The sequence below is a fragment of the Danio aesculapii genome, chromosome 1 (assembly GCF_903798145.1).
Source record: "Danio aesculapii chromosome 1, fDanAes4.1, whole genome shotgun sequence".
NCBI lineage: Eukaryota > Metazoa > Chordata > Actinopteri > Cypriniformes > Danionidae > Danio > Danio aesculapii.
The window spans coordinates 30,256,917-30,277,751 of NC_079435.1; the positions used below are offsets into that span (position 1 = coordinate 30,256,917).

General features: G+C 35.5%; 1 protein-coding gene across 1 annotated transcript in view; it reads right to left on the minus strand.

Annotated features, from left to right (window-relative positions):
• The window catches only part of vps8 (VPS8 subunit of CORVET complex), a 245,667-nt gene that overhangs the window by 142,694 nt on the left and 82,138 nt on the right, over positions 1–20,835 (minus strand). Inside the window, exons 21-25 of the mRNA XM_056458636.1 lie at positions 15,889–16,111; positions 15,699–15,788; positions 13,267–13,318; positions 9,565–9,607; positions 9,411–9,483 (exon numbers count right to left, since the gene is read on the minus strand). Of these exons, the coding sequence (XP_056314611.1) occupies positions 9,411–9,483; positions 9,565–9,607; positions 13,267–13,318; positions 15,699–15,788; positions 15,889–16,111 (481 nt within the window). The remainder of the gene's footprint in view (positions 1–9,410; positions 9,484–9,564; positions 9,608–13,266; positions 13,319–15,698; positions 15,789–15,888; positions 16,112–20,835) is intronic.

Here is a 20,835-nt window from a genome sequence, read left to right on the forward strand (position 1 = left end):
GTGCCGGAAACTTGTATTATTGTTGGCAAGTGAACGAGTCGTTCATAACGGAGATTTATTCACAAACGAATCGCTCACTCTGTCAGTATGAGAAGTGAAAGCAGGAGAAGGGGGTGTGTTTCAGGACACAGATAAGATCAAATTTAATAAGGAGGGTGTATAGTACATTTCTATACACACAAACACAAGCTTTTTGTCAGGAATGCCTGAGCGATAACTTATCGATCAATGTAGAAAAGTGATGTAAAATTATAAGTTTCGTAATTTAAAAACAAAATTGCATACTGACCTCCGGGAAAACTCCTGATCATAGATATATGTGTATATGTGTATTTCTCTGGCTCTGGATGGCCACAGTCCTCCACTGCAGCTTGGTCCCACATTCATTTCAATGGAGCGCTACCCTGTACTAAAATGGCGGCTCTATTGACGCATTCCATCCAATAGACAACAACAGGGTAGGCCACATATAATGCATATAACTATGCCCCCCTACCATCCGCTTTAGATTAACAACAGTGTGTGTAATGTAAAACTTATCATGCAAATTAAATATAAAAATTCTTTATTTATGGTCATTTATGACTTATGAACACCAATTAATCCAATAAGAAGTCAGTATTGTAATAGGGCACCACGCACAAGCGCAATAAAGTTCATTGTGTCATTTTGCGTGATTCTCAAAATGTCTGAGAGAGCAGTTCAGACGCAACTTTTTGCATTCATTAAAACAAAGAGGACAGAAGGTATGATATTTTGTTGTTTAATATTATATATATATAAGTTATGCTCTACCTGCCATGTAAAACTGCATTTTAGAACAGTTTAGGTGGTTTGACGTGAGTGTAACTTAAGCTGTTTTATATTCACTGTAAAACACAGTTAACATTTACTTTAGCAACCCAAGATTCGCCGCTAATATCTAAGTTACAGCAGATTCTACGTTCCCTATTTCTAAAATGAACTGTGATTATTATCACTAAAATCAGAATGCATTCACTGTTGTCCAAAATAATGTTGCTCCGTTTTCTCGAAAATGCTTCCAAACAGTGCCGCTGCTGTACATCTCCATACCTTGTTTTGTTTATGAATAAATCTTAAGCTTTGTTAAGAGACAATGATTCAGTCGTCTATTCAGAAAGACTTTTGTGAACCAATCAGCTGTTTGAACAACTCAATGAAATGAATCATTCAGTGACAAAGACGGAGACTTAACTCCACCTACTGGCGGTTTTTGATTATTATTAATTTCACTGCATTCATGCCACCACCTATGCCTTGTTAAACAGTCAATTTATAAATAAACAATACATTTACCTAAATGCTTACTATATTTTGTCAATCAAACAGTTGCTGGTAGTCAAATAATTGCATTGTCAATTAATTAATTGTCCCTCTTAATTTCATGATTTTCTTAAAAATGACATGCTTAAGATTGTTAATGGTTGGTGGTTATTTAAAAAGCATCTTCTCAAATTAAAAATGTATTTAGACCTATTTTGTTATCATTGTGTGTAGCTACAGGACATCATCCAAACACACTTTGTTCTAGTAAAATAAAAATTAAACCTTACTGACACAAAACTTACTATATTTTAGTATAAAACATGGGAATTTTCAGCAAGAAAATTACTTAGAGAAACACTCAAAAGCCATGCATTCATGTCTGGTTTGCGATAAGAATTGCATTACTTTTGCATTAGTGTTAGGAACAGTGCATGAGCAACATTGACTACATTTACATGAACATCAGTAATTAAATAATTTCCCTAAATCTGAATGAGACAATATGATTAAGGTGTTTACATGAATTGCTTTTTGAATGTTCCTTTCATGATCCCGTTTTACATGTTATAGCACATAATTCTATTAAAGTCATTGCGTCACCACGCTATCCACATTTCCCTCGGAGTTTCATGTAATTTCGGGTGTTTCATTTTTAATTTGTCGACTTTAACTGCAGTTTGGCACGCTCACTTTCATTCTGGAACATTTCATGCATGTCCTCCATGACAAATGAGATATTGGATGCGAGTATGACCTGCTGTTTTAATTAAATTTAATACCACACGATATGGGATAAAAACCTTCGCATTTAATAGGGATGTAACGATATTACAAACCGAACCAAAATATCGCGACACACCAACCACAATAGGTACCAACTTTCACGAAACTTACTTACGGAATAACATTTAAAGTGTGCTAATTTCACAATGTGAGGTTGTAACCAAAAGACAACAGAACTGCCAACAAAAGTGTACAAAAGTGAAACCAGAATAATGCCCAAATATACATAAAAGAGAAATATTTACACTAATAAAAATAATATAATAAAGTAGCAAATTCAAACAAAGTATCAAGGAAAAAATTGTTAAACTCGAGTAAGGGGACGATAGTGAAGCCAAACAAAACAAAGAAATATAACAAAACAATTCTAACTTTTGAATACCTCGCTAGAAACTGATAAAAGAAAAGAAAAGGTCTTCAGCGCCGAGCGCCGTATTTGCCAAAGATGACATTCACCTCTTACCTGATGTCTTTAACAATACATTTTCTACATGTTTGCAAAATGGATGTAAGTAAGACATCTTTCCTATCCACGTTAAGCTGCGGTCACACTGGGCTTTTCCTCCCATAGACTTCCATTCATACGCACACGAATGCGTCAGACCGGAAAAGCAGGGTCATGCGTCAAGTTTCGCATGTCGCTGCAGTGCAAAGTTCAAGCTTGGTGAACTCTGACCTGTGAAATCACATCACTTGACTGCGTGAGACCAATCGAGGATCAAAACAGGACCTCTCTGGACAGAAATTTAAAGCATGGAGCAATCGCTCGCTTTTTTTAATGTCTAATCATCTTGTTTAATCCCGCCCCTTTTCGCAGCGCCGCACAACAGAATTTCGCACACACAAAGCCCAATGTGACCGCAGCTTTACTCTGAGAAAAGAGTGAACTTGAGGAGGTAGCTTAATATGACGGGAAAGAGCTGAGCCAAAAAGTAACTGACAAATCAATCAAAATAAAAATGAACAAAAACACAAAATTTCTCAAAGTGGGCAAATGTAATGTAAAATAATTTTACCCAAACAAAAGTTAAGCAAAAACAACGAAAATCATAATCATGTCAGCAAAATACACGAAAAACAAGATCAAAGGAAAAAAGCGCTCTTTTCCGCTTTTCCTGATGCCCTTTCTATATCTCGCGCCACGTCACCCAATGATGATAGATCGGTCTCCTGACCAATCCGCTGTCGTGAAGGCAGACTTACAGAAATGACAGGCATGGAGAGAGAGAAAGAGAACGGGAGGCAGAGATGCGCAGATCAGCTGAAATGACACCCGAATCCGCGGCTTCATACTAATCGTACATCCGCCACCCGCCCGCACATTTTTATCTGTATACAGTTTTATCTGTAAGCTTATATGTATCCGCACCCGATCGTCACTTTAATAATTTAATTATTTGTTTTAGGAATGATGATAGGTCAGCGTGTATAATAACAGCAGATTTGCTCATCTCTGATCTGAATAATATGTTAATCTTTAACGTTTTTAAATGTTCATTAATTTATGAAAACAAAATGTTGTCTTTAGACAACATTTTCTTCATTTTCAAATAGATACAGAAAGTAAAAATAAGACATTTTTTAGCTTTTTCAGATACAGGAACAAGATAACAAAAATGGTGCCACTTCAGCGTAAACGACTGCTGTTATGTTTACTTGGCCTTTTTCCTCGCACTGTGCAAAAACAGAACAGAATCGCTCGCACCGCGTGTTGTAGGAAAGAACAAGATTCTCCTTGCAAGGTGCTGCGGTTGTGGAAATAGCCTAAGCAATATTGTTTCTCCCAGAACGATAGCAGATTTTCCACTGACGACTCCTCTAACTGAAACTTTGAACAGTAGGCTACTCTTGCACTTCATCCATTATTATTGGGCGTCTCATATCTTCCCATTCTGCAAAGCCCACTCTCTGCTTTTTCGCTGGTCCACTGTCATGTCCCGCTACATTCACCCGTAACCGACCTGCAATTAATCATGATGTTTTTTTTTTAATCACCCGACCCGCCCGACCCACGGATTATCCGCAGCGCCCACGGATAGGCTTTAACCGCCATCCACGCATCCCAAACCGAACCAAACCGTGGCTCCAAAACCGTGAACGAACCGAACCGTGCCTTTGGTGTATCGTTACACCTCTAACATTTAGCAATGCAGGTGTCTGTGGTCCTTCACTGACTAGGTAGGTGCAGAGAATAGTGTCAGAGAGCTGTGTGTGCAAAATGCGGCGAAAATCCTACACGACGTTAATAGTTTGATTATTGTTTACATGTCTATACTGCACTTCAATAATACAACTAAAATCAGCGTACTTCACGTGTCTTAATTCGATTTCTGTTTAGTTTTATTATGATCTTAATCAAATTAATCAAAAATCGGTTTACATGGTAGACTCTTAATCAGAATATTGTCTTAATCATATTAAAATCGGACTTTTGGTGATTATGTAAACATACTCAGTGTAAACATGATAATCAGATTCCTAGTTATGGCTTAGACCTATATATTATCGCTTAAGGCTGTAATGCAGTTTAAAGTGTGGAATATTCCTTTAATATTGCAAAACCAGGTAAATATTAAAATGCATTTCCAATTTATAATGCATATAACAATGTGAATGAATGATATAGGCTTCAAGTAATGTCTACAAAAAGCATTATAATATTCAATTCGTTCTGATTTTTCTGCAGGTACATGCTCCTGGGCCAATCCCTCAACACAATAACTAAATCAAAATTCTAGCCATTATCATCGGAGTAAAGTACAGGGCTGGCTAGTTGCCATGGTGACCAGGTGGTACACTTCAGCGCTAGTATGAGTGTGTTTGTGGGAGAGCAGCATGGACCAAAAGATTAGCCATTATCTCCCATTCACACACACATAAAGAGAGATAATTGGACATCATTTGGAGGTGCTCATCTTTGCGATGCCAATGTTGTGTTTCACAGCAGAGAGGAGGGAAGGGCTCGAGGATATGGACCTGCAGATGTGACACTGTGTAAGTGTGTGTGGGGACTATATAGGAATTTGTGTCATTGTGTTGATGGATCAAAGTGAAACAGTCTTTCTGTGCACATGTGTCCCTTTGAACATGAACCCCTAGGGACCACAAGATGATATACCAAACATGACATCACTTGCACTAAGTCACAAATCTCCCTCTTTTCAATACTCCCTATGAGGGCTGAACAATATATCGTTTGAGCATCAATATCACAATGATTGTATCCACAATAGTCACATCGCAGAATTAGATTATTTAATGAATATTAAAAGATAAAGATATTATGAAATATTATTGCATAAAATTATTTATTCAATGATGACCATGTTATTTTATGACTGAATGTTCAATTTCTGTATTTGAACACTGTTAGACTCCTCAGAAAACCATAAAGCACTGTTAATTTACATTTTATTTTTGCTCTGTTGTATTTATATATGCTTGTAATTTATGAGATTTTATGCAAATGCACAGAATAGAAAAAGACTTCAGCCCAGTCGATCTAAATTAAAGAAATCATTCAAAATATAACTATATTCTATAACTATATAATTATATTCATATCGCAATATGTGTCGCAGCAAAACAAAACATTGTAATGTCAGATTTTTTCAATGTCGTGCAGCCCTAACATATATTATATAGGGCAAAATGGGCAACATTATTGCAGTTTTTTGTTTCTATCTACCATAAATGACACAAAATCTAATTGTTCACGATTACCTTAAAAAAAAAAAATCAAGAGTTTAAAGCAAACTCTTTTTTTGCTCGAACATAATTTGCTGTTGTTTGTTATAGTCACAATTGTGAGTTATAAACTTCCAATTCTTAATAAAATCTGAATTGCTGCCCTTTCTGTCTATGTATCTCTTAATTAACTTTTTTCTCACAGCTATGAATGTTTATCATAAAAAATATGCTGTAACTGACAAATGCAAGTTTGTATTATGCCCTTCTGAGAAAATAAATCAGAACTGCACAATATAAACTAACATATATACACTACAAACTATCCTAAAGAAGACAAATGTGAAAGACAATAGTGAAAACAAGCTTTCAAACATTTCATCTGAATATCAAGTTTTGGGATTTTTTATACAGATATTTATTTTGTATTAGACATTCACTACCAGTCAAAAGTTTGGGGACAGTTTTTTTCCTCATTTTTCTTTTTTTTTTTTTTTTTTTTCGGTTCATCACGGCGGCAATAGATAAATAAAAAATGTTAACTTGTTAAATATTTATTACAATTTCTTATTATATGCAGTTTCAAATTAAATTATTACTCCAGTCATTATTGCTTTTATTACTATTACCATTATTAATAATATTAATAATAAATATTAGAGTGATTTCTGAAGGATTATGTGACTCTGAAGACTGGAGTAATGAAGTTAAACATTCATCTTTAAAATCATTGGAATAAACTATTCAATTATATTATAAACTACTTTTGAACAGTTATTGTATAGTCCAATAGCATTTTACAATTTGTACTGTATCTTTGATGAAATAAATGCAGCAGGAGACGCTGATTTTAAAACATTTAAAAATCCTATTGACCCCAAACTTTTAACTGGTAGGTTATAGTAACTGAGTGAAAACTTATAATTTACATTTTTGTGCTGCTATTATAAAACAATTATGTATGTACATTTGCGTGTTAAAAAATTCACAGAAAAACTGCACCTTTTTGATGAATTGCTTTTAAATCCTGCTTTGTCTGTCATGGGTTAATTAAACTATTTAAAAAAAACTGCATTCAAACCAAATATACAGCAAAAAACACATTCTGCATGATTAAAAAAAAAAAAAACATTTTCACATAAAAATAAATTAGGTAAATTGATAGTACCAAATACTCTTTTATTATTTCATCAACATACTTAATGATATGTATGTACTTTCTGGCCATAAACAGATGATATACTAGCAAATTATCTATCCTTTTATTTTGTCACATCTTTAAACCCGAAGCTAGATTCTTCTCTTCAATTCATCAAGGTAAACAATCCTGTCTGAGAGTATTCACACTCGTACACTACGGCCAATGTCTTCAAATTTGTACCAGATGTTTTAACATGCTTTTGGTAGTATTTGCAAAGTGCAACTCTGCAAATTTTGTTAAAGGCTGCCAAAACCACAACATTTTAAATTCATCTTGACATATTGTGCTTCACAGATCATGACATGACCCAGCCTTTGCTTTGACCTAACTTGGAACTAAGGTGAAGAAAACATATTGTAAGATGTAGTTTAGTGATATAATGAAGCAATTTGTTTGAGCAGTATAAACATCTGCTGCTGACATAGAAAGACGGAAGTTCTCCTGCCTATATAAGCCAGAAAATCTTCTCTGGAAGCTCTCTGGCTCCTGCTCTCGTGTTTCAGCTAGGGCTGGGCGATATGGCAAAAATGCAATCCCAATAATTATTTTCCATATTGAACAATAACGATATATATTTCGATATTAGTTGTTAATGCTTCCATAATTAGAAGAGTATCCCAACAATGACTGAAGCCACAAAAATTAGAGGGTCCATTTAATGGCATAACATTTTCAGCCGCTAATTTTTCTTTGGACGAAAATTCTGTACATCTCTAATATCAACACACTTTTAGATTGTTGCACATTTCTGCTGTGTGATTGGCTCTTAGATCAATATAGAGTAAAAAAGCCCAGAGCTTATCATTGTTATTGACATAAATTTTATAGCGATTCAATATAATATCGCTTAATGGCCCAGCCCTAGTTTCAGCACATGCTCCCATGTCTTTTACTTTGTCTAGCTTATTAAACTCATATTTCATATTTTCAAAATCCTTAACTTATATTTTTGATTATCTTAGGATTGGGCATAGTACAATTTGTACATAGTACATAGTGCGATTTGGCATAGTACAATGTCTAACGTGAAACATCGCGATGGACGATGGCATCATCGTCATAGGCGGCAATGAATTAATTACTTATGAATGATTAATTAATTCATAACAAATACACTTTTGTAGCCTACCATTTCAACTCTCTGACCCACATAGTCTTTGTTTTACCCATAACCAAAACATAAATACATAAAGGTAAGTTACAAACAAATTACCACCTGTCAATCACTTTTTTTCTGCGGGACTCTGGCATGAATAGGCAGAGTGATCTGTGTTGTTATAATGGTGTCAACAAACTTGGTTGGTAAAAAAGTGCACAACCAACAGGAACCAACCAACAGTATCTGAGGTTTTCGCTAAAATTAGGAAGTACAAGCGTGAAAGCGAAAGATTGAAGCAGTGTACTGACGCTGTGACACATTACCTGATAGATTCAAAAGACCAAAGAGTTGTTAGATTAGACAAGATTAATTAAGTATCACGTTTAACAACTATATTGAGACGGGATCCAGCGGTAAATCCTTGATAAACTGACCGACATGAACTGCTCTCTGGGGTTTTGTGCTCAAAACACCAAATGACTGCCTGGAGCTTCAGACGTGTGCATAAGCTAGACCGCATGACAGAGTGTGTGTGTGTTCATGTGATGTGCGGAGAGCTGTTTAGAAATGCTAGGTGAAACCTCAGTGTGGACGTGAATCATTTTCGTTCTAAAATGCCATTTTAAAACTAAGACGTGTCAGTGTAAACTGAGTGTGTGTTTTTTATGAGCGGGTTACTGCTGCAATAGGGGCGGGGCAGAGGATCGTGATGCCAGCTCAACATCGTGATGCCTATCTGCCATCGGCGATGGATGATGGTCTCATCTATCGAACCAACTCTAGGTTATACGTCACTTTAACTTTCTAACACTAGCTTGTTAGTTATTTGTTTTCTAGGTATTACACTATATCTGTTACTGCAATTATTGATTTATCCTTTTTGTTCACATAAAATTAGCATTTTTAAAACTTAACAGCTGACTAGATTTCATCCCATCAAATGTTTGCATCAGAGTATGACAGCATTCATTGTGTTAGCATGAAAGTGAGAGTAGCTTTAGGTTGTGTGTGCATGTGTGTGTGTTCCTCATCCGTATTTAAGGTTCTCTTGAGGTCATCCATCCCAGAACTAATTGCTTGAGCGCTTTGGATGGGCAACAAGAAGAAAATCCCCCTAAAAGCCCTGCTGAGAGCAAACTGCTGAGAATACTAAACAGACACACACACACACACTTGTGTCTTATTTGAGCGCTGTGTGTAATGGAGAAATACAGCGTGACTCATACAGACTCAGTACAAACAAAACAGACAACAGCATCCTGGTGTCGAGCTGTACGCAACACGAGCGCGATTGCAGATGCTAACCAAACAATGCATGTTCTTTAAGGCAATCTGGATGTAATCACCACTTGCCTGGTTTTTCACCTGAGGGACCAGATCTTCAGGAATGTCACCTAGCGGATAGGCACGTCCTGCCAAACAACAGCTGGCAGAGGAGAAAGAACAGGTGTGTTATATGGCATGCAACTGTGTATGACTGCAGAATTTATGCAGAAAGTCACCTCACCTGATGTACACCAGCAGTTTATTCCCCATTATGACATGCTCATCTGTGATAGGACACAAATAGGAAAATGGGATTACTTATACTTAAGTTTGGCATTAGATTTGCCAAATAATAAAATGTTGCTACTTCAGTGGTCAGAAATTAGAGTCATTTTAAATTTATGTTTTAATAATCTTAATAACAGTGTTAGTTAGCAGATTTTGTACATTTGGTATGCAAAACTGGAGTTTGTTCAATTTCCTGTGTAACGCAGTGTGAATGAAATCTTTTAAAAGTCAATCAACTTAAAATAGCAATAACTTAAAATTTAAATAGCACATTACTACAACCAAATGGCTTTAAAGTGCTTTACAACAATAAAAAACCTAAATTGCACTTTAGCAACTAGCTCTCTGCAAATCTCACATGGTCGCCCACTGAAGCTAAGCAGGGCTGCGCCCAGTCAGTACCACATGGGAAAAACATCTATGCAAATTAATACAATACTTTATGTAAAAAAATAAATTATTATATACTATAGTGGCCTATAAAAAGGTCAATATTGCCTTGTTGTCTCTTATATCGCCCAGCACGCGTGCATTGAACTGTGAGTAACAGAGAGAAAGGAAATGAATTAAAATAGTATAGGCTAAAATTAAAATAATATAGCCCACTTTGCAGCTTTCTTTTAAGTTATAGTAGGCCTATATAAAAATAGCACCAGACCATTTTTCAGTGTTTTGCTTTTAATGTCTTTAAATAAATAATTATTTAGGTATATTTAAATATTCATTTATTATTTAAGTACAGAAATGAGACATAAAATAAGATAGTAAAATATAATCAACAACAAAAATGTAAATGAAAACTGTAAATGAAAATGTAAATAAAAAAAAATTACTGACTGGCTAAAACACTGCATTCATTCATTCATTCATCATTCATTCATTCATTCATTCATTCATTCATTCATTTATTTATTTATTTATTTATTTATTTATTTATTTATTTATTTATTTATTTATTTATTCATTCATTTTAGTTGTATTTTATTTCTTTAATTTTATTTTCCAAAATGAATCCTCATTTCACCTAACTAGTTTACAATGATAATAAAGTTGGTAACAAGTTTTAATGATTAATGAAGGAATTATAATGTTTTGTTTCATTGTTTCATCTTCATTTACAAGTAGCAGAGTAAGTATAAGCTATTTCTGTCTGTTCGCATCCCATCCCTTTGTGCCCCCTGGCGGCATAGTCGCAAACTTCGATCATACCTAAAAACGCGTTCTTACTCCTTTTGAGCAGCGGCATTACAAGGCACGGCTTTAATGCTCATTTTCAAGTGTCACCTACTGTAGGTTGCTGCCAGAAGTGATGTTAGAGAGACCAGCAGGGACCACTCTCTGTGGTCATTAAAAATCCCAGGATGTCCTTCGGAAAAGAGTAGGAGTTTAACTCCGGCATCTGGTCAAATTTGCCCACTGGCCTCTGTCCATCATGGCCTCCTAACCATCCCCATATCATAATTGGCTTCATCACTCTGTGGTAGAGTTTAGATTCTCTGCCCGAGTCCGAATTGACCCAATCCGACCTGCAGCAACGCTCTAGCTCCTGCAACAGCGTCTTCTCCCCTGGCACACATTGCACGCACAAGCAGAGTTGAAGCAGAGCAGATCTCATCAATGCATTTATTGAGTAAAATTGGTAATTTTTTACTGTTATTCGATGTGTTTTGGTCATTATTAATGCACTGTCACTTTAATTAAGCTTGAGCATTGGCAAAAACAGGCCCAGCGAGCGACGAAATGATCTGCTGCTTCAGCTCTGCTCACGCTCTGCACTGACGTGCTGCTTTTGTGTGCAGTATGAAAGCTCTAATATTTATCCGTTAATATGGATGCCGAAAAAAACAAGCGCTGCTCACGCATGTGGTGTGAAAGAGGTGTAAAAACGGGGACTTCCAGGATGAACAGACACATGTCAACAAGCAGGCTTGCGGACGATAGTCAGCCTTCAATGTCCTCTTTTGTTACAATCCATTCTGAATAAACAAACAATGCAGTTTATATGCTTCGTCCTTGTTACATTATTCATTAAGATAAATCTAAACTCATTTCTGTAGTTCCAACAACTCAGAATTGTAGTTGAGAACGTCTGTTATAACAGCCCACAAATTAAAAAACAGTCAGGTTTAAATTGGGCTGGGGCTCATAATTACAGTTAATGTGTGAGACGGGGTCGAGCTCAGACACAAGGTGCACAGCTCGGGTAGTGTCGGGTTTCGTTTTTTTGAGCCCAATCTAAGCTCTAGTGTGCGGACTGGCACAATATGGCTGCTGTCATGTCATCCAGGTGGATGCTGCACACTGGTGGTGGATGAGGAGATTTCCCCCAAAAAATGTTTAAAAAAAAAAAAGTGTTCAGAAAAGCGCTATATAAATGTAAAGAATTATTATTACTAATATTATTATTATTATTATTATTATCATCATCAAAACAAGAATGTCAACAAAAGATGTAAAAATAATAGTAATAATTATAGTAGCATAGGTCTTGCATAAAGCTAAATCATAAACTGACAAAGAAAAAAATATTGTTTAATAATCTTGGTTCAATTTCATAACCAAAAAGGGAACACAACACAGTATGTGCTAAAACATCAATTATCACAAAAGCACAGTAATATTTAATAGGTCAAATTATATTTGACAACATGACAGATTCACGGATCCAGACATGATGATTAATGGCAACCATAGAAAATATTCAAACCATCAAGTTCACTGATGCAGAAGAACAGTGTGAAATGAAACTATGCTATGAACTACTCTAGTGGTAATTTTGCTTCTCATCCACAAATGGCGATAGAGAAGCCAAGATTTTTACTGCAGATTTTATAATAGTTTACATGAAGAGAGTAAATTAAAATAACCAAACTAAAGCTGCAGGTTTGGAGACAAAAAAAAATATATATTTTTTTTTTTAAATTTCATATATTTTATTTTAATATATGTAAAAAATAATAATTAAATAAATAAATACAATGATATTTTAAACAGTGAGTCAAACGTGGAGCTGCACAATTTGCAAATATTTCTATATCAGTAACATTATTAATAATAACATCATCATCATTGTTATTAGTTTTATTAAATCACAGCATTTTTAATATGATAAACACCTATAGACCATTTTGAGGGATGTAAACAAAAACAATGGTCCCAACGTATTTCCTGTTTTACATTTTTTATTTTTAGAGCTTCCGAGAATCCTAAAAAAGCCACATATTGATAAATAATCTGTTTGCTGAAAGTTGAAAAGCTGAAAGCTGTTTTAACATGAAAACATTTTAACAGAAGTTATGATTGAATTGCCTATTGTTACAGTTATGAAATAGTTTGATAAAAGCAGGAAATATTCATGGGCCAATGACATGACCACATTGAAATGGTCTATATCATGATTTCTCAAAACATTTCTTTAAGGTTAGGAACTCATTTGTTAGTCGCTTTGTGATACCAAATAAAAATAGTCTATTGAACTTATTTTGAAATGCCACCAAACATCTTTTTTTAACATCACAGTACAAAACGGGGGCATTTTCTAGGTTAGCTCAAGCCATCAAAACAGAAGCATCTTGTTATAATTTAGCAGGTGTTAGGATTTATGTGGGCTGTGTTGTTTTCATATTTAAAAGAGTCGTTGAGTTCTCTGATCTACCTGTGAGAGGCTTTCCTTCATGCAGAGGAGGACCAATCGCCTGAAAGAGTTTCTGGAAAAGCAGGACAAAGAAAAACAAAACATATTTTCATTAATAATGACTCAGTATTAGCAAGCAAAATCACTAAGGAGAAAGTGATTGTTTTGTGTCCTAAAAATTAGGTAAGTAGGGTCCTTCATATTGGGAAACAGTTTTACATTGACTTTAGCTTAAGACAATTACTATTTTAGACATAAATATACCGTTTGCTAAGAGAGTTTGTAATTTGGTGTCCAGACTTAAGATGTATACAACACTGTAGTGTTTTCTCCATCCACACTTCCAGCAGCACCTGCAAGACACGGTCATGTAATCCAGCACTAGAGCAGAGTGTTGTTGTGTTTGGTCAGTGTGTGACATTCTGGCCACGAAACAAATGAATCCCCTTTCTATGCCGCCTTTCATCTGGGGTTCAGAAGATTCCTCTGACTACAAAGCTTTCATCTTCTCTTCTAGCTTAATGGTGAGAAACACTCACTAAAACACGGGCAAAAGTGCATCAAAAAAAGAGTACATGCACCCTTGAGGTATCCCTGAAGTTTTAACAGGTTCTGTTTAGTGTTTTCTGCTTAGTGTGGCAATCATACCATGAGAGTGTGAATGGTGAAAAATAAAAGTTGGAATACATGACATTTGCTTAGTCCTTTTTTTTCACCCCATTTTGCAGTCTGAATGACTCAACTCTTGGGGCAGTCAGAGCTGACAGATTTCACAGAAAATAGTGTGGTGTATGCTGGGAACACATATTTTAACATTCTGAACACATTCAGTAGTAACATGATATTCTATGACATGCTTAAAGGGACAGTTCACCATTATTTTTTTTCAGCAGTATTTCTATTGAAATCAATGGGTTCTGCTTTCCAGCATTCTTCAGGATACTTTGTTTTGTGTTCAACAGAAGAAGGTATTTCATAAGTTAAGAACCACTTGAGTGTGAGTAAATGGTAAGGACAATCACACCACTAATATAGCTGATGTACCAAATGTTTCTAGAGCACAGACTAAACCTCAAAACATGTCATGTTAGAGGATTACTGTATCTTGCATGTCCCAATCACCAGATATGAAATCATTAAAGAATGAAGACAGCACAACTTAAGACACAGATGCTTGTATTTGCACCAGCTCTGTGATGCACATCCAGAACTTCATGCATTGGGTTAAATTAGGCTGTCCAGTCTCAGTTTAGTCCGTTACTATTGTGGTTGAAACCCAGACAGGCAGCGCACTACAGAGAGTGGACCAAAGCACATCAAATGATTGGTACTTAAAAGGCTATAAATGAAAAATAGAATAAATATATATTATTTTTTTTATATATTAGACACATCTGATGCTTGTATTTGCACCAGCTCCACATCCACAACTTCATGCATTGGGTTAAATTAGGCTTTGCAGTCTCCGTGTTCAGTCCATTACTTCTACTGTCTCTGGTCAGCTGAGGGAACTGAACCAACCCCGTGATTTCAGACACAGCGATATTCCAAGATGGCGGTGCCCTAGGTCTAAAAGCTATAGTAAAACATGTCGTTTTCCTATAAATGGTTTCATTAATCGAGTTTGTTTAATATATTTTCATTAAAGTGGAATACAATGTACAACATAATGTGAGTGCTTCATTTCCCATTTAAGCTTGCCTATTTTGTGAATATGCCTATTTTCTGGCCAATAAATAAATTGGCCTTAATAAAATAAAAGTGTAATTTTGTTGTATATTTGTACCATATCTGCTTTTATTAAATAACTACATATTTTACTACATACTAAAAACTCAAATAAACAACATAAAAACACCACAACAACAACAACAATGTCAAATAGCCTAGTGCTCACATTGTTGATTGATAAGAAGCCATTTCTTAAAATGATACTTGAATGACTAAAAAAACACATTCTCTAACGAATTGCAGTATCATATTCCACTGATGTGATGCTTTAAAAGAAAGACAAGCTTGAGCAAAAGATGTTTTTCTAAGTGGAACAATATGATCAGCTTTAGCTGCACCCCGAGTCACTCTGTTGTCTACAGATTTGAACTGGAAAAAGTCAGATAGAAGGGAAGGAGTTTTGATATGTTCTCGCTGAAATTTTGTAAATCTAGCCCAGAGTCACTACAATAGCTGCTCCACCCGGTTCCTCTATTGCACTGTATATTTATGTCATCACTCTTTGTAATGCATGCTTCAGCCTAGATTCTCATTCTGATCAATGGCTTGAAAATCTGATACTTGTGATCACCAGGCACTGTTTATAGTGCTCATTTCTACTTTGTAACCATTTAGAAATTTACGAAGTGTTTAAGGTCTGGTGTTTAAAAATCTGTTCAGGCCTTTAAAGTCCTGCAGTGCACTTTAGCTTTAAATCGCATTTTAGCAAAACCTTATCATACCTCCATGGGGCTAATGTAATCATTCATGCCACTGTTGAAGACGTAAATCATGGCATCATAGAGCTGGTTATCCCAGCACATCTGCACCACCTGCAAAATAAATGCATGTTTTCAAGTAAATACAGTGTATGTTGACTGAAGAAATACAGTCAATGAACATCTGCAACAATAGACCATTAGCACATCACACCTGTTGTATGTCCAGGTTGGTGATGTCCATGTGGACCAGGCATCCCTCCACGCTATCCATCATGCCGTTCTCCTGGAAATAACTGAGCAGGTCTCTCATGACAGGAGCAGTTAGACAGCCAATCCGCTCGCTCAGAATGTAGGGCTCCAGACTCTCCAGAAAAACACCCCGAGCTACACAGTTCTCCACCAGACGAGGGTAGATCTGGTTAAACAGCAAGTCCCTGAAAAGAAAGGAGATCGTTGTAAGAAAAGAAAAGTGTTTAGAAATAAAGTCCTGTTCAGAAAGTAAATAAATAAATAAATAAATAAAGACAAATGAAACTAAACAAACAGCAGCTTTTACTATATATAAAATGAAACAATGAGTGTGTGGGCGTAAAGATTGTTTTTATAGATCAAGTACACAAAACCTGACAAATGTCTTGTTGTCGATCCCAGTTGTAAGAGCGACAAATTATAACTTGGCTTCTAGTAGAAAGCTTTTGGAAAAGTGGCAGAAGGTAGATTTTTCCAAAAACTAATCTATTAAACTGAATCCCAATCATTATAAATACTGCAGAAAATCTATTGGAACCCGCATGGACCCATGATTCTCATAGGAATCAGTCAAGTTTGTTTAAGGAAAAATCATGGCTTGAGGTTACATTTAGTATGAGGGCATGCAAAAGATCTGCAGAGGGGATGGCAACATCAACAGCCTGAGGTATCAAGACATTTGTGAAGCCCATTACATTACAAACCACAGGAGAGGGCAAGTTCTTCATCAGGATAGTGTTCCTTCTCATACTTCAGCTTCCTCATCTAAGTTCCTCAAAGCAAAGAAGATCAAGGTGCTCCAGGATTGGCCAGCCCAATAACCAGACATGAACATTATTGAGCATGTCAGGGGTAAGATAAGGAGAAGGCATTAAAAATAAATTCAAAGAATCCTGATGAACTCCAGGAGTTCTGCAGGAACTCTTACTTTTCCATTCCAGAAGGCTTTATTAATAAGTTATTTGAGTCATTGCAGGGATGTACAGATGCAGTCATCTAAGCTCATGGGAGTCATACACAATATTAATTATTTTTCCACTGCACCATGAATTTATATTCTATACTTTATATATTTATTTCTAAGTGACTTTTGACTAAGCAAAGTCAGACCGTATTGTCCTAAATAAATAATTAAAAATCAAGGCATGATCATATTTTCTTTTGGTAAACTAAGCGTAATCTAGAGGTCTTTGCTTTTCATATAAACCACTTCTGATACCAAATGCACAACTAGAAGTCAAGTTATTATTTATTGTTCCTAAAACTTGAAGAGGAGACAAGACTATTGTCAGGTAGTGTATATTAGATATAAGTATATATTGTCCCCATAAAGACATAAAGGTAATGTTAAAGATCACATCTTCTCCAGTACTTCTTGTGGAGGAAATCCTTTTTTTAGGAAATCTTGTGGATGAAATCCTTTTTTTAGGAACCAGAAATCTAGATTTTTTGTAAGGTGGAAAAGCTTTCACAGGGATATTTCACATCAGGTTTAAGATTAGAACACAAATTTTGTGACATGACAATCATTTGTTCCCAAAAAAATCTTTACAAGTGGCGCTTTGTCGCTACAGTACAGTACTGACAACAAACATTGGATTTTACCCCTAAATATTTGCTCAGGTTACCCTGTCAACCATATAACAAAGTAGGAGAAACATACAAAGTTTTTGTAAACCTGCAAGTGGTTTCGTAAACCTGCTATTGACCTGCTTAAAATAATAATATAATAATAGTAATAACAAATCAACAAGAAGTCAGCAATAGGTTAGTACTGTGTACAAGGCATACAGCAGCTGGTCTGTCACATGCTATAGAAGAGTTCTCTGATCAAAGTACAAACACTGCATACAATCTACAAAGCTTTAAAATCAGCATTCAAAACTATATGCATCTTTTTAATAGTATGATTAGTGACAGATTTAAAAAAGAAAACTGAAAATAATCCGTCTAACACTGAATCATAAAATTGAACGTTTGAAATCTGATACAAACACAGCATTAGGCTGTTAGCTCAAACATCAAACAAAATATCACACAACAACATATTCAAAGCTTGAATACATCAATCTATAAAGCCAACAAGCAACCACACACACACACACACACACACTAACTCTATTAACATCCCTACTGATTAACTGAAGTGCATTTAAAAACAAACCTACTGTGATAAGAGCTTATCAGTTACTGAGGAAAAATGTGAAAGAGGAAGAGAACCCTACCAGAAAACAGGAAGTGATCACAGGGATTAAAGTCTCTGTGGAGACTGCCAGTTAGCAGGTGTAGGCAGTGGGACTATACAAGCTTGTGTATTTTATAGATCAGCTAAACTCGCAATTCAGTAGCCTATAGGAGAAATGACTAATCATAATAAATGGCAGAAAACGGTCAAACTACTTGCTCTACAATCAAGTGTGTTGATGACTATACATAAAAAGTAGAATAATAAGAAACTATCAGTTTGCAACATGAAGCAGCATAATGAGCTCTTTTTAACATGTGAAAATCAATGGAAGTCAATGAGAGCAGAAATCTTGAGCCAAAAAGATTTCAACGGCTGCGCCCACACGTACGTCAAGAATAAGGTCAATACAGGCTGAGAACCAGTTTTTTAAAGCATTTAACCTTCTCTGTCTCATCATGATAATATAAGGCATAATTAAATAAACAAATTTTAAAAAACATTATTTTTAACACACTGTAAAAAAATTGTACAGCCTAAATTTTTTGTTGAAACAATTGATTTTTTCCAGTCATCTCAACTTACATCAGTCAAACTAAAATATTAAGTTAAACATTTTATAACTGAAAACGGAGTTGAAACCCAATTAAATTATAAAAATAAGTTAATGTAACATATAAGTTTTTATTATGATGGCTTTTTGTCATATTATTTTTTACAGTGCATGAAATATTTTTATTAAATGATTTTTCTTTTAATGTAACATTGATGAAAAAAGTGTACTTTAGTAGATATTTAACTTTCAAAGATCAAAAGTTATTATCTGGGGAAAAAAAACTTACTTGTAAGACCAGTTCAGAACACATTATCATCCAGCATTCTATACACATCAAGAACATGTAGTCTGTCTAACCAAACACATCATCCAAAAAGAAAAACTGAATAAAAAATAAATGTAAAATTGTATATTTATGCTTGAAAAATGCTTGTGTACGGTACAATGCAGTCCATTGCAGGGAAAAATATGGTGGTGTATTAAAAAATAAGTGGGGCTATAATAAAAAAAAAGGGGGCTACCTTTAATTTTTACCATTTTATCATTAGCAATGGACAGAAAGTGTGCGAAGAGACTGGATGGCAGAGATAAACAAAAAGAAAAGAAAAGAAAGAAAAGAAAAGAAAAGAAAAGAAAAGAAAAGAAAGAAAAGAAAAGAAAAGAAAAGAAAAGAAAAGAAAAGAAAAGAAAAGCTTTTAAGGCATTTTTAGATGCCAAAAGCTGGAACATATCAATTGGCAGTTGTGACAAGCTCAATCAGTTGCTCTGACAAGAACGCTGACATCTTCCTGTAGACATGGAAACCTAGACACTAAATGTTGCTCTTCACATGCACAGTACTTTTCTGAAATAGCGTTTGCACTTTCAGTGTGGTAAATTAATAGAAAACATTTAGCCTTCAAGAATGTTTTTTTTTCTGATTTACATCAACCAAAATTTTGAAGATTAAAAAAAAAACAGAATTCACACAAGATGCTTCATTTATTTACAAATATGGGCCGGTCCCATCTTTTATAAGATGAGTGCACATGTGATGCACTTGCATGCAGCGTTCCCACTCTTTCATGGACACCATTTCTTAAAGCAACTTTTTATTTTGAATCAAGCAACTTTTTAATATGTAATTGAAAAGCCTTACTGTACTTAACATTTCACTGTCAGGGTAATGTCAGGGTAATGATGATGTTTTGAATGTGTAGAACTTTTTTATTTAATACTGGTAATATTTAATTCGCAGTTTCTGAACTATTGTTAAATATACATTCATCTGTTTTGTGTAGCTAGGCGGTGAATGTATAAGCTGTTTTTTTAAATGCTTTGACAGTTGTAGAAGCACATGCAGCTAAATGTTTTTTACAACAGCGCTCACATTTTTGTGGACATTCGGTGGACACGCACCCTTCAGCTCTGACACGGTGACCAGAAAAGGTCTACTCTATTCTAAAGGGGGTCGCACACCGGATGTGGCGCTCGGCGACGCGCCGAGCAGTGCAGCGTCATGCATTTTAGAATTCTAAACATAGATTTCCATCAGGGTACACACACTAGTGCCGCAAGTCAGCGGCTGTCCGCGGCACCCAGCTACAATTCAGGACACTGTTCATATTTCTGCCGTGCCACAGAGCGCCATCTGAATAGTTTCATATTAAATAATATTCTAATATGTACATCTGGTGTGCGATACGTCCAACTGTCCTGAGCACGCCATGTCACATTGTTGAGTGGCGCATCCAGCGTGCGACCCACTTAATTCTTGTGTTTACAAAAGCCACAGAAGTTACTCTCTGAGCCGCTTCACTAAAGGTAGACATCTGGTCTATTTTGATAGATGGCATGAGCAAGTCACAATCAGGTGTAAAATAAAGCCTTTTGGGCACAGGCAGGAAAAGAACTGAAAAAGGGCCTCACACAGACCTATAGTTTCAAATGTGTGTTATCATGATGGTGTTTGTGATGAGCATTCGATCTAAACCACATGCTTTGTTTTAGTCTGTGTAACAAAGGTACTTGTAGATATTAGTACTTTACAACATAAGTCAGTGCTTCCCACGCACAGACTTTACTTGGCGGGCCGCCCAGATATATAAACGGCCAAGTATATTTAGTGACACATTTTTTTTTACTACTATTATCATGTTTGTTTGTTTTTTGTATCTGCCCATTATATC